The following is a 13,628-nucleotide window of genomic DNA, read 5'->3' on the forward strand; positions in this document are numbered from 1 at the left end:
AGCAGAGGAGATGAAGAGGAGGAGGAGGAGAACATGGAAGAACATGGAGGATGAAGGCAGGGAGGGAGGAAGAAGTAAATGAGCAACATCACAATACATTTTGCCTTATATCTTATCATGCACACCTACATCCATCCATCCATACATACATACATACACATATGCATACACAGGGTGATTAAAAAGTCCTTTTAGCATTGATAGAAACCAGTTAACAACTGAAGTCATCTGAGTTTCATAATGTATTTCTTGTCACTCCTATTCTCTATCTCTCCCTCTCACGTCCCACCTCTTGACCACACCCTCTATCCATCACTCCATTGCATTCATCGAAATCCCACTGCTCCCTGACCCTAGTCCTCTCATTAACTGTCAAGGCTCAGACATTCCAGGATAATCCATATGTTGCCCTGTTGCTCATGCTACTAGCTACCTGGACTGTCTGGAGGAATTGAACGAGGTTTGTTCTGACTGTTGAACAGGATTATTTGTGAGATTGTGTCACTTTTTTTAGGGGGTATCTTTCAATAATGACAATTTTTAAAAATATAGATATATAATTGTGAACTCCAAAAGGAGTTGAAAGCAATTTGTGGAGTAATTTTCCTTCCTCCCTGGCAATATTCAAGGATTTTGATTGAGTTTATAGTATATTAGTAAACACACATGTGATTATGTTATCTTGGTTATTTACCTTATACAACCATATACATCATCATCATCACGTACTTTTAATCACGCACACACTTGTTCTCTCTCTCACACACTCACACACACGTGTTTCTAAATATTAATATGACTAAACAAGGCTGCTGTGAACAAATAATGAAAAGAATACCTAAAACAAAATTATAATTGCAATGATAATTGAGCAGTTGGTGTAGATGTACATGTGTATATATATATATATATATATATATATATACATATATATATATACATATATATTTATGTGTGTGTGTGTGTGTGTGGCAAATGTCCAAATATGGCTCAAGGCTGTTCCGGCATGTGCATTCATTGTTCTTGATCATGTTATGTCATGCATGGTTCCATCACAGTGGCTCAGATAATAATGCCTTCAGTTCCATCAAGTGGTATCAGCCCGATGAAGGAGGGTATTAATTTGTTCACTGATCTGTTCTGCTACACGTAGTCTGAGACAGCAGAAGTGTGTGTGTGTGGTGTTATCCATCAGTGCACACTTATACAACTGTGACTGATGAATCAGTTCTTTCAATTAGCTGAGGGTGCTATGACTTTTCTGGTGTATTTTGGCTTGTTTGGTTTAGTTTTGTTTTGTTGTTTTTTTTTATTTTTTCGATGTCTGTTTACCCATTCAAGCATGGGTTGTACATGTTTGCATTTGTGATGAGATTGCAAAATTGACATTTATATATGTATAAGGGTTTATTGTACGTATATATTTTCTTGTCCTTTATACATTCATACATGTGTGTATGTGTATACATATGTATGTACATATGTATGTGTGCTTGTGTGTGTGTGTATGTGTATATATATATGTATGTATATATATAAAATGTGCTTGTACATGTACATATGTATTTCTGTGTGTGTGTATGTGTACATGTATATCTGTATATATATATATTCATTTATGTGCACACATATACATATGTATTTGTGTGTGTGTGTGCATGTGTGTACACTACTTAGAGTTCTATAAATCAAACAAATATTGTATATAGCACATCTCTGATCAAAGAGAAAATAGCTGGACCAAAGAATTGAGTTCAAGATCGAAATATGACATTAAAATTCATACGCAGAATGTCCAACAGACTTAAATATACAAAGAACTGTGTGTGTGTGTGTGTATGTGTGTGTGTATGTATATGTGTGTGTATGTGTGTGTGTGTGTGTGTGTACATGCATATGCACAGCCATGTACAGGAGAGATAGTCAGAGAGGGAGAGAGAGAGAGGAAAAAATATGATATTGGAAATATAAGTCATTACTCCTGTTGACTTAATCTAACTTGCTTCTGTTTTAATGCTCCCTGTTTCGTAGAATATGAGTTATCAATGTGGAGCAATCAGTGTGTATGTATATATATATATATATATATATATATATATATATATAGAGAGAGAGAGAGAGAGAGAGAGTTAGAGAGAGGTGTGGAACCACCTCTTATTCACTAGTGTTTACTGCTCTACTCAAATCTGGAGTAGAAGCACCTGTGGAGACCCAGCTATGGGTTAATTTGCATATTAGGTCTTGTCTGCCTGCCTGTGGTTGTATAGGCTAGATTCCGTAGACTCTGCAAAAGAAACTTTCGTGTTTAAATGGTGGTGAAAGTAGCTGCACCAATGCATTGTGGAGTGCAGAGACCAAGACAAGGCAAATAAGCCATCTTGGTCATCTACTACATCTCTCTTCATCCCTGGTCATCTTGACCTGGTCTTGTCATTGGATTGCTGATTGTCATGGATGAGCGAGGTTGATGGTATACAATACTTCTTCGCTTAAAACAAGGTCACCATGCAAGTCATCAGTCATTCTTTGCATGTCTAGATGGTCCTTGTTGCTCCAACGGATAAGAGCGGGAGTATTCTTTACATTTTCCTTCATGGTCCTATGTAGGTGCTATTGATCCCCATTCTCTGACCTCTGATAAAGTTTCAGTTTCTGCAAATATTTCCATTTAATCAATCATATGGACTCCATTTTTCTCTCCACAGTTATCGATATTCTTGACTTTTTGAAGAAGACAAGTGCCAAAGCCCGTGAAGCCATTCGGTGGCTTGAACTGGAGTTTCGACATGGTAACAGGTAAGTGCTAAGTTATTCTTCCTCATTTCAGTAAATTCAGTAAGTCAGATATTTAAAGAAAATAGACAACTGCATGAGTAAACATTTCATCTGTCTGTTTATATATATATATTTTATACATCCTACACACACACTCACACACACACACACACATATCCCAAGGTGCTACGCACGTTTAAATGTGGTGGTTTTGGGTGAAAATGATATCAGTTTGCTTGTACATGAACATTTGGCAAATAAACCAAAATCTGTCCAGACAAATAAATAATTTTAATTGTAAGAACATGCGCATCCACACACAGGTACGTACATCTGTGCATGTGTACATGCACTTATATGCATGTATGTATATACATACACATATATATATAAATACATTGCATATAAGTATGGGTACAAGTGTATGTGTATGTGTGGAGGAGTATATAAATATATATATATAAATACATATGATACTGTGTATAGTGTTAGTAAGCCATCCATCACTACCATCCATGCTCTTGTTACACCTGTGCACATGATATTACCACACCTTTATAGAGGTTATGTGGAGACAGCTGTAACTGAGTTGGCTAGATTAACCTGGGATTACATAGAAAAACAGTTATTAAATGATGGTAGTGGTGGTTGTGATAGTGGTATTATTATTATTATTATTATTATTATATTATTATTATTATTATTATTATTATTGACATGTTTGTTCTGTTTTTATGTATGTTAGTGTGTCTGCTTATGTATTTGGGTATTTGTGTGATTGTGTATTTCTGTATTAGGGTTAAAGAAAATATCAACTAATTCTTCTGAACAGGCTTAAGCCCAGATTAGGATGGAATTAGTGACATACCATATTCCAGGAACTAAAATTCTTTGATTCTCTGCTGGGGGTGTGTCATTTGTGTGTGTGTGAGTTAGTGAGTGAGAGAGAGAGTGGAAGTGTGCATTAACCCTTGATTGAGAGAGAGAGAGAGAAAGAAAGAAAATGGTAGATATCAAGAAATTGGGATGTGTGTGTGTGTGTGTGTGTGTGAGAGAGAGAGAGAGAGAGAGAGAGGTGGGGTGGACAGGGGTGTAAGTATCTATTAATGGAAATGAGAGAGGTGGGGGTGATGGAAGAATGATAAGACTGTTATTAAAAGGGAAGCTGGACTGTGGGGTGGGGAAACTGGCTGTGGATTCCAGGGTTTAAAAAATAAGGGTTAGGAAGAGGGTGGTCATTGTTTAACTAGTGGCAGACAAATATGAACAGCATAGTATGGGAATTAGTATCAGACCTTGTGGTCTGGTACTAATTCTCTCTCTCTCTTTCCAGCTGAGGAAGCCATGTAATGACCTGTTCTTGTTCTTCTTTCATTTTTTCATATGGTACAATACTATATTCCACTCAGTTGAGGGGTCTTGTCTTGCAAATACTTGGTGACCTCACCAGTGCTAGTTCCACAAAAAATGGCTGCGCCAGATTCCAATCTGATGTGGTAGAGTTTCTACAGCTGGATGCCCTTCCTAATGCCAACCACTCTGAGAGTGTGGTGGGTGCTTTTTACATGCCACCAGCACAGGGGCCAGAGGAGCTGGCATCGACCATAATCGGATGGTGCCTTTTATGTGCCACTGGCATGGAAGCCAGTCAAAGTGAAACTGGTATCAGCCATGTTTGGATGGTGCTTTTTACGTGCTACCAGCACGGAACTCACAACTACAATTTCCTTTTGAGTTGATTTTGATATTGCTGATGTTGATGTACTTGACTCAATAGGTCTCCACAAGCACAACATGTCACCCTACGATCCAAGGTACATTTGAGTGGGCTGGCTATGCGACTCTGGTGTAGTTTACAACTGTGGACTCACTTTATTTGCCAGGTCTTCTCAGTCACAGCATACCTCCAGAGGTCTTGGTCTTTTGTCATTGCCTCTGTAAGGCCCAACGTTTGAAGGTCGTGCTTCACCACCTCATCCCATGTCTTCCTGGGTCTCCCTCTACCCTGAATTCCTTCCACTGTTTGGGAGTGGCACTTCTTTACACCTCTCCTCGTTCATCTACAATACATGATCATACCAATGCACACGTCTCTCTTCCACATCCGATGCGTCTTATGTCTAACATTTCTCTCAGGGCGCTTACACTCTATTGTGTGTGCACACTGGCATTACACATCCAGCAGATCATTGCTAGCTTCATTTCTTTTGAGCCTATGCATGTCTTCAGCAGTCAGCTCATGTTTCACTGCTGTGATGCATCGCAGTTCGCCCACATGCATCATACAACCTACCTTTCACTCTGAGCGAGAGACCCTTTGTCACCAGTAGGTGTAGAAGCTTTCTGAACTTTGCCCAGGCTATTTTTATTCTAGTGGTAACGCTCTCTGAGCATCCACCCCCACTACAGACTTAATCACTTAGGTAGCAGAAAGCAGAAGCTATCAACTACTAGTTTCTCTCCTTGGCATGTGATGGAGTCTGTTTTCTGAGCATCTGTGGTGCTTATTCCCCCTGTGCATCTGCTGCATGTAAAAGCTATATATATATATAAAGGGAAAGTTTACGAAAATAAACAAAAGACGAAGGCAGGTGGTGTACAAACAAACAGATGTATTAGTATAGTGCTCAGGAATAGAAAAAAGTCTTTTACGTTTCGAGCTTATGCTCTTCTACAGAAAGATACACAGAAAAAAACAAGGAGAGTAATAGATATATATATATGTATATTCCTTCCAGGACAGGATACTCATCTTTTGCAAGATTACTCATTTTTATCAGCTGAGTGGCCCAGAGCAACGAAATTGTGTTTTCCCTCAAGAACACAATGCATCACCTGATCCAGGAATTGAGACCATAATCTTACGATCTTGAGCCCAAATATCAGAGATTCCTACTTTCTCGCAGCTATGAAGAGCTTATTCAACATTTCAGCAACACTCTTCAATTGTTGCTGACATGGGCCCTCATCAACTTCTTCAGATTATGGATTTAACCTTATTTCCACATAACATACATATTATGTTAAGCTCTGGTAGAATTCCCAAATTGTCTTTTTTTTTTTTGCATCAAGTTTTCAATGTGTTTAAAAGCACTCAACTCTTTAACAGATTTACAATTATCTTTGTTGTTGTTATTGCTGCTGCTGCTGCTGCAGCTCACTTATAAATATTATTTTCTTCAATAAATAATTCAGGTTCTGAATGTATTTCCCCCTACCCCACCCACTAAATTATTTAAATTCATCATCACTGTCATGACCATCTGCTCTGTCACAGTTCTTCTAATTGTTATTGTTGTAATTATTTATTCTTCTTTGAGTTTTATTTCTATATCTATTGTCGTACCCTTTGTTATGTCCTTATTGTAGTTGATTCCCCGCTTTCGATTGATGTAGACCCCACCTTTTTTCTGTGTTGTATTTCGTCCTTTGATATTGTCCTGAATCTCTTGGGGCCCCTTGTGACCAATAAAAGAAATGATAATAATAATAATTACAACAGTAATAATGATAATAATAATAATAATAATAATAATAATAATAATGATAATAATAATGATAATAATAATAATAATAATAGCAGTAATAATAATAATAGCAATAATAATAATATTAATAACAATAATAATAATAATAATAATAATAATAACAATAATAATAATAATAATAATTATTATTATTATTATTATTATTATTACTGTTGTTAGTAGTAGTAATAGTAGTTGTAGTGACAGCAGCAGTAATGATGATGATGATAAAAGAAATTATCATCATCATCCTCATCATCATCGTTAACATCCATTTTGCTAATGTTGGTGTGGGTTGAACTGAAATTTGTACTTTTTTGTACACTCACTTTCCTTTTACCTTAAAGCATTTGATTTCTTTTATTTATTTATTTATATATATTTATTTATTATTATTATTGTTGTTATTATTATTATTATTATTAGTAGTAGTATCATCATCGTCGTCAGATTATATATATTTTGTTAATTTCGAAGATTATGACTAAATGATAGTGTAAAACAAAAGCGCAAAAGCAATTTCTGTTCAACTGTCGAGGTTACACCCTAACAACGTGAAAACAATGATTATATTAGCGGACGTAAAAAGAGTTCCTTGGAAAGTCTGAAGTTATAATTTCCTACTTGAATTCACATGTAAAACCAACCACGCTGCTCCTATCATTAAGCATTTTATGTAAGTAGGTGGTGATTCGTTTTGGCAGTGATGGTGGTGGTGGTGGTGGTGATGATGATGATGGTGATGGTTGTAAAATATGATGGGGTGGTGTGTGTGCAGGAAGGATAATTAATAGAGCAAGTTAACTGCTGTGTATGTTTACATTTAGCTCTTTATTTCTCCCCCCCCCCATCTTGTTTCCTCTCCTTCTCTTCCTGTAACACACACACATGTAACATATTACTCACACCCACACACAGATACACACACATGCATGCATACATTCTCTCTCATGTATATGGAAATGAAATTTCGAATTATAGGTCATTAACTTTCGATTGTTAATAGATGGTTCTAGATGATTGAAAATGAGAGAGAAATCAGCATTGTTCGTCTATGTCTGCTGAGCCGGCTGATTGCTAACTGTTTACCGTATCTGTGAACAACTCTCCTGATGATGGTGTGTGTATGTAGAGGAGAATATAATAACACCACTTCTGCAATGTTATCATCTTCATCAATTTCAGGTTGTGAGCTATAATTTGCAAATTTTAATAAATAATGATTTCCAAGCACAGGTCCAATGGTGGTGGAGCTGGTGGCAGTGGGAGTTGGTATCCATATTCGATTCTGATAAATTCCAGTTTTCTTACAGCTACTTATTTTTCATTAGTCTCTTGAAGATGGAATGTGAAAGTTTCCACTGGTGAGACATGAACTCGGAATAATGGACATGGTCATGTGTTTAAAAAAGTTGTTTCATAACCACATGGTTCTGGGTTTGATCCTGCTTCACAGCACTTTTACTGTACCTGTAACTATTTTGCCTGGTGTTAATAACAATTCTACCAATTCATTACTCTAAATAATAATAATAATAATCCTTTCTACTAAAGACACAAGGTCTCAAAATTTTAATGGAGGGTGGTCTAGTTGATTGCATCAACCTCAGTGTTTCACTGCTACTTAATTTATCGACCCTGAAAGGATAAAAGGTAAAGTCAACCACAGTGGAATTTGAGCTCAGAATGTAAGGACTGACGAAATGCCACTCAGCATTTTGCCCAGCATGCTAACAATTCTGCCAGCTCACTACCTTAATAATAATCAGAACAAGAGAACTCGGAGAGCACAAACCTCTTCCAAGGCAACACCAACATCCTCTCAACAATTAGCCGGAGAGGATTTTTAAAATGAGAATATCTGATATAAACTTGACAGCTCTCACAAACCAGAATACTAAAAATGAGCCTGACCACTCTCAAAAATTAAGTATTAAAAAAAACAAAAATAATTCAGAATCCTTGTCCAGTACTGGATCGATCCCAAAATCTAATCAGTTTGTGCCAGCCACGAGACCAAACATCTCTGAAAGTTTCATCCAAATCCATCCAGCAGTTCTTGAGATATCTTCTCCACAGGCACACAAGCAAATAAGCACAACTGAAAACAATACCTCCACCTTCACTAAGACGGAGGTAATAATAATAATAATGATAATGATTTGAAATTTTGGCTCAGAGCCAGCAATTTCAGGAGAGGTCGATCTGATCGACTAGTTTCTCCCCACAAATTTTAGGCCTTGTGCCTAGAATAGAAAAGAAGAATAAAAATAATAATAATCCTTTCTGCTATAGGTACAGGGTCTGAAATTTGGGTCATAATGGTTAATACATTCCATAATTATCATCATCATGAACTTTCATTTAATGTATATTTTTCCATGTGGAAACAGATTTTTTGATGTCCAGATGCATTATCGATAAATTATATAGTGCTAAAGCTGTAATTTTGTACTTATACATCTGGAAGATACTGGAAAGACTTGTCCCAGACTTTGGTATTAAAAGTTATACAAACACCTGAACAGGGTGCCATTTCATAGTGCCTAAAATCCTTCCCCTACTCTCAAAATACAGAGACCAGGTATTGTAATAGCTTGGGATTCAAGGACCCACAACTCTTCAATATCCTCCCAGAGGAGCTGAGAGATCTACATCATCATCATCATCATTTAACATTCATTGTCCATGCTGGTATATGTTGGACAGTTTGACCAGAGCTGGCAAGCTGAGGGGCTGCACCAGACTGCAGTCTAATTTGGTATGATTCTACATCTGGGTGCCCTTCCTAATGCCAACCACTCTGAGAGTACCAGTTGTATGACACCAGTGTTTGCCATGACTACAATTTCACTTGACTTTATGGATCTTCTCAGGTGTTGATATAAGTGTCTTCAGAACTAATCTAGATCCCCCTATTGTCACAAGTCCCAGATGAACAGGAAATGGGAATGGGGGCATCAGCATCAAACTCCCTCATTCACCAAATGGCCACAAACCTTGAGCTGAAAGTAGTAAAAGAGATATACATACACATTATGATATTAGTGAGTGGTGGCATGTAAAAAGCACCAACCGATTGTGGCCCCTGTCACCTGTGCCGGTGGCACGTAAAAAGCACCCACTACACTCACGGAGTGGTTGGCATTAGGAAGGGCATCCAGCTGTAGAAACATTGCCAGATCAGACTGGAGCCTGGTGCAACCTCCTGGCTTCCCGGACCCCAGTCGAACCGTCCAACCCATGCTAGCATGGAAAACGGACATTAAATGATGATGATGACAGGATAAAACTCATGTCTCTGATTTTAGTGCTAGGTCAGCGACCGTTCTTCTCTTATAATTTGTAACAGTAAATTTGGGCAGAGTCTTTAATTTTGCTCCAACAAACAGTCAAATGAGTTCCAAGATTTTCATTTCATTTCAAAAACATCGTTGTTATTATTGATAAACAAATACTTATTAGAGAAATGCCCTGTACATTCTTGAACCGATTCCAATGACCTTTACATTATATATGCCTGGCACTCCTTCACATGCTCTCATATCATCTTCATTATCATCATATGAACAAGAATTGTGGCTCACACACACACACACACACACACACACACACATTGGGAGAGGGAGAAAGATACATATATCAATGCATCAAGCAAACTATGTGCTCACTATACACACATATATATATATATATATATAAATATAATGTGCACACACACACACACACACACACACACACACGTATGTATGTGTATGTTTATTTTTACTTTAGCTGCTAAATCGAATATTTGCTTAATAAACTGTTGAAATATGTACGATCACAAGTAGCCACTCTTGATCAGAGAAATGAATACAAGTGTACTAATGAGCTTGACCCTTCATCCGGAAGAACAAAGACACAACAGAGTGGGTTTAGCCATTTTTAAAATTAGACTGTTGTATTTCACATACTCCTCTGCTCTCCCTTTCCGTCCCTCTCTCTTTCTCCAACTCTCCTTAATTTTACTGATAATGATTACAAGTGACAAACCATATCCCTGATATATATTCATTTTTATGGCATCACTTTTACTTGTAATGTTACCCCGTGAATGCACTTTTGTCAGCCTATCATTTTCCTGTGAAGCTGTATGTGTTGAGAGACAAGCTTCCTTGCCATGTTTAGATAGGGACAAACACTTTCTAACTGGGACTGTGCACACAACACATGTATAACATTTCTATATGTATAGTCAACCATCAAGTATATCTATGTGACAGCAAGCAAGAGGTAGGGGAAGGAGAAACTGCACCAGCATCATCACCATTTAACGTCTTCCTCCCATGCTGGCATGGGTTTGATGGTTTGACAGGAGCTGGCCAGACAGAAGATTGCACCATGCTTCTGTGTCTGTTTTGGCATGGGTTTTTTCGATGTTGTTATTGTCATTATTATTATTATTATTATTATTGTTATTGTTGTTGTTGTTGTTGTTATTGTTATTGTCCAGCTCACTCCTGGAATCGAACTCGGAATCTTGGGGTTGTTAGCTCGCACTCTTAACCCCAAGATTCCGAGTTCGATTCCAGGAGTGACCTGGACAATAACAACAACAAAACCATCGAAAAATACCTTAGGAATGAGAACCCAGGTTCGAAATTTCCCCAAGACACCTGATATGAAGGCTGGGAGGTATAACAGCTGAAATGTTGTGTTAACAACAAACAAGATGAGGACAAATATCCATTGAATGTAAATAATATACGTTTATTACATACTAATATTTTCGTCATTGTTACATGAACTTTTCTCAAGCTGGCATGGGTTAAGGAGGGCTTCTTAAGGCTGTTGTCTGTGGTTTGATGTCTTTCCTGGTGCCTACCCTTGCTTGCTGTCATGTATCAAACTGACATGTTTCTTTGTCAAGCTGTGGAATGTTTTCTCTATATTAAACATATACAAGTGTCAGCACTGCCTGAGCAGTATCAATGTGATGAGCCTCAAGGACACACATGCCAACACATACATGTGTGTGTGTGTATGTAAGTTTGCACCATTGTGTAGATACCATGTGAAGGTTCTAAATGAACTTCATCATCATCATCATCACTCAAGCAAGTTTGTTTGTTTCCAGTCTTCCACCCATGGCAGTATGCCTAGGCATGAGGAAAATATTAGCTTATCTAATAACAGGCGAGGGTTGGCAACAAGAAGGGCATCTGGCTGTAGAAAAGCTGCCTCAGCAAATTCCATCTAAACCAGGGCTGGCCAACCCGAGGCCCACAGGCCGCATGTGGCCTGCGGGTGTTTATCTTGTGGCCTGCTCGATACTTTCTTGAAATGGGTTTATTTAAAGAAACATTTTGAAAATTTTATCAGAAATTAAAGATTGTAATTAAAAGTAAAAAAGAAAGATACTACTGTTTTTGCAATGATGATCATATGAGAAAGCAAAATGCTTTCAATTCTGTCAGTATACAAGCAGCCCTCAAAAAACTTTCTTTGATTAAAGTGGCCTGCAATGTAATTCAAGTTGGTCTGGCCTAATCTAAAGCATGCAAGTATGGTACAGTGGATATTAAATGGTGATATACTTGTTTGGTGATCTACTTCTTTCAGTCTTTAGACCGCAGCCATGCTGGAGCACCACTTTCAAAAGTTTGTCGAACAAATTAACCTCTGTACTTTTTTTTTTCTTCTGCCTGGTTCTTATTCTGAACTGTTCAGTTACAGGGACATAAACACACCAACACCAGTTGTCGAACAGTGGTGGGGAACAAACACAATCACACACACACACACACACATGCAGATGATGAGCTTCCTTCAGTTTCCATCTATCAAATCCACTCACAAGGCTTTGGTCAGTACACAATGGGACTGAACCTGGTACCATGTGGCTGGAAAGCATATCTCTTACCACACAGTCACACATCTCCCTGCCACCATGCTGGTGCCACATAAAAGGTACCAGTGCCTGGTGCCATGTAAAAAGGCACTTGTACAAGTGCCACATAGAATGCAGCCATGCCGGTGTCACATTATACACTCCATGCAAGTGCCACATATAAAACACCTGTGCTGGTACTACATAATAGCATGTGTGTGTTTGTTTGTGTGTGTGTGTGTGTGTGTGTGTGTGTGTGATGGGCTTTCATAATCTTTCTGTATACAAAATTTCATTCACAAGTTATTATAGAAGTCACTTGCCCAAGCTGAGAATGGATTGAACCTGAAAACTACATGGTCACTAGGCAAATTTTTTTTTTAACCACACCAGCTATGCTTCAGAAAAGTGCACACGTTTGTGTGTGTGTGTTCTTTTATTCTTTTACTTGTTTCAGTCAGTTGACTGTGGCCATGCTGGAGCACCGCCTCTAGTTGAGCAAACTGACCCCAGGATTTATTCTTTGTAAGCCTAGTACTTATACTATCAGTCTCTTTTGCCGAACTGTTAAGTTACCGGGGACATAAACACACCAGCATCGGTTGTCAAGCGATGTTGGGGGAGACAAACACACACACATATATATATACATATATACGACGGGCTTCTTTCAGTTTCCGTCTACCAAATCCACTCGCAAGGCTTTGGTCGGCCCGAGGCTATAGTAGAAGACGCTTGCCCAAGGTGCCACGCAGTGGGATTGAACCTGTGTGTAAATATATATATAAAAATCATTTTTTACGTTTGCTTTTTCCATGCACGTAGGTGTGTGTGTGTGTGTGTGTATGTGTTTGGATTTGTGTTTTTGTGTGGCTTGTAGATACATATATGCGGGGGAGCGGGATATTTTATTTATTTGTTCTGGCAAATTAATAAATTAATTGATGTATAATAACATGAAGAACTTGCTGGCTTCATGTGTTCAAAGCGGAAGAAGAGATAGATAGATAGATAGATAGACAGAGAGAGAGAGAGAGGCGGGGAGTGAAGGAAGTGGGCAAAGAGAAGGGGTAGGAGGTGGTGATGTATGTATATGTATGTGTGTGTGTGAGTGGTGGGGGGTTTCTCAAATTAAAAATAAATAAATTGTTCCTGTAATGTTAACCATACGTGGGAAGTAGAAAGTGCAGCGTTATTTCAGCAGGAACAGCAGTGAAACTAGTTGTGGGGGGTGGGGGTGGGAGGTGTCTCATTAGGATATGTCTTCTTTTCTTGCTTGCTTTTGTTTGTTCTGTTCGTCGTTTTTGTTTTCATTTTTTTTTCAAATTTTTTATTGAGGGTTTTTTTCCTGTATTTTTTTTTTGTTTTTTTTCTTCGTTTTTTTTTTTCGTTTTTTTTTTCAGTTTTCTTTTTTGTGTTATCTTAAGCTTTATAAATTGAGTTAAGCTATCCAAATT

At 37.9% G+C, this 13,628-nt stretch overlaps 1 protein-coding gene across 1 annotated transcript in view; it reads left to right on the forward strand.

Moving 5' to 3' along the window:
- LOC115213261 (protein SMG5-like) overlaps positions 1–13,628 on the forward strand; it is a 578,377-nt gene that overhangs the window by 493,301 nt on the left and 71,448 nt on the right. Inside the window, exon 4 of the mRNA XM_036504031.1 lies at positions 2,706–2,796. Coding sequence (XP_036359924.1) covers positions 2,706–2,796 — 91 coding nt within the window. The remainder of the gene's footprint in view (positions 1–2,705; positions 2,797–13,628) is intronic.

This window comes from Octopus sinensis, linkage group LG6 (genome assembly GCF_006345805.1).
Source record: "Octopus sinensis linkage group LG6, ASM634580v1, whole genome shotgun sequence".
In the NCBI taxonomy this organism is placed as follows: domain Eukaryota; kingdom Metazoa; phylum Mollusca; class Cephalopoda; order Octopoda; family Octopodidae; genus Octopus; species Octopus sinensis.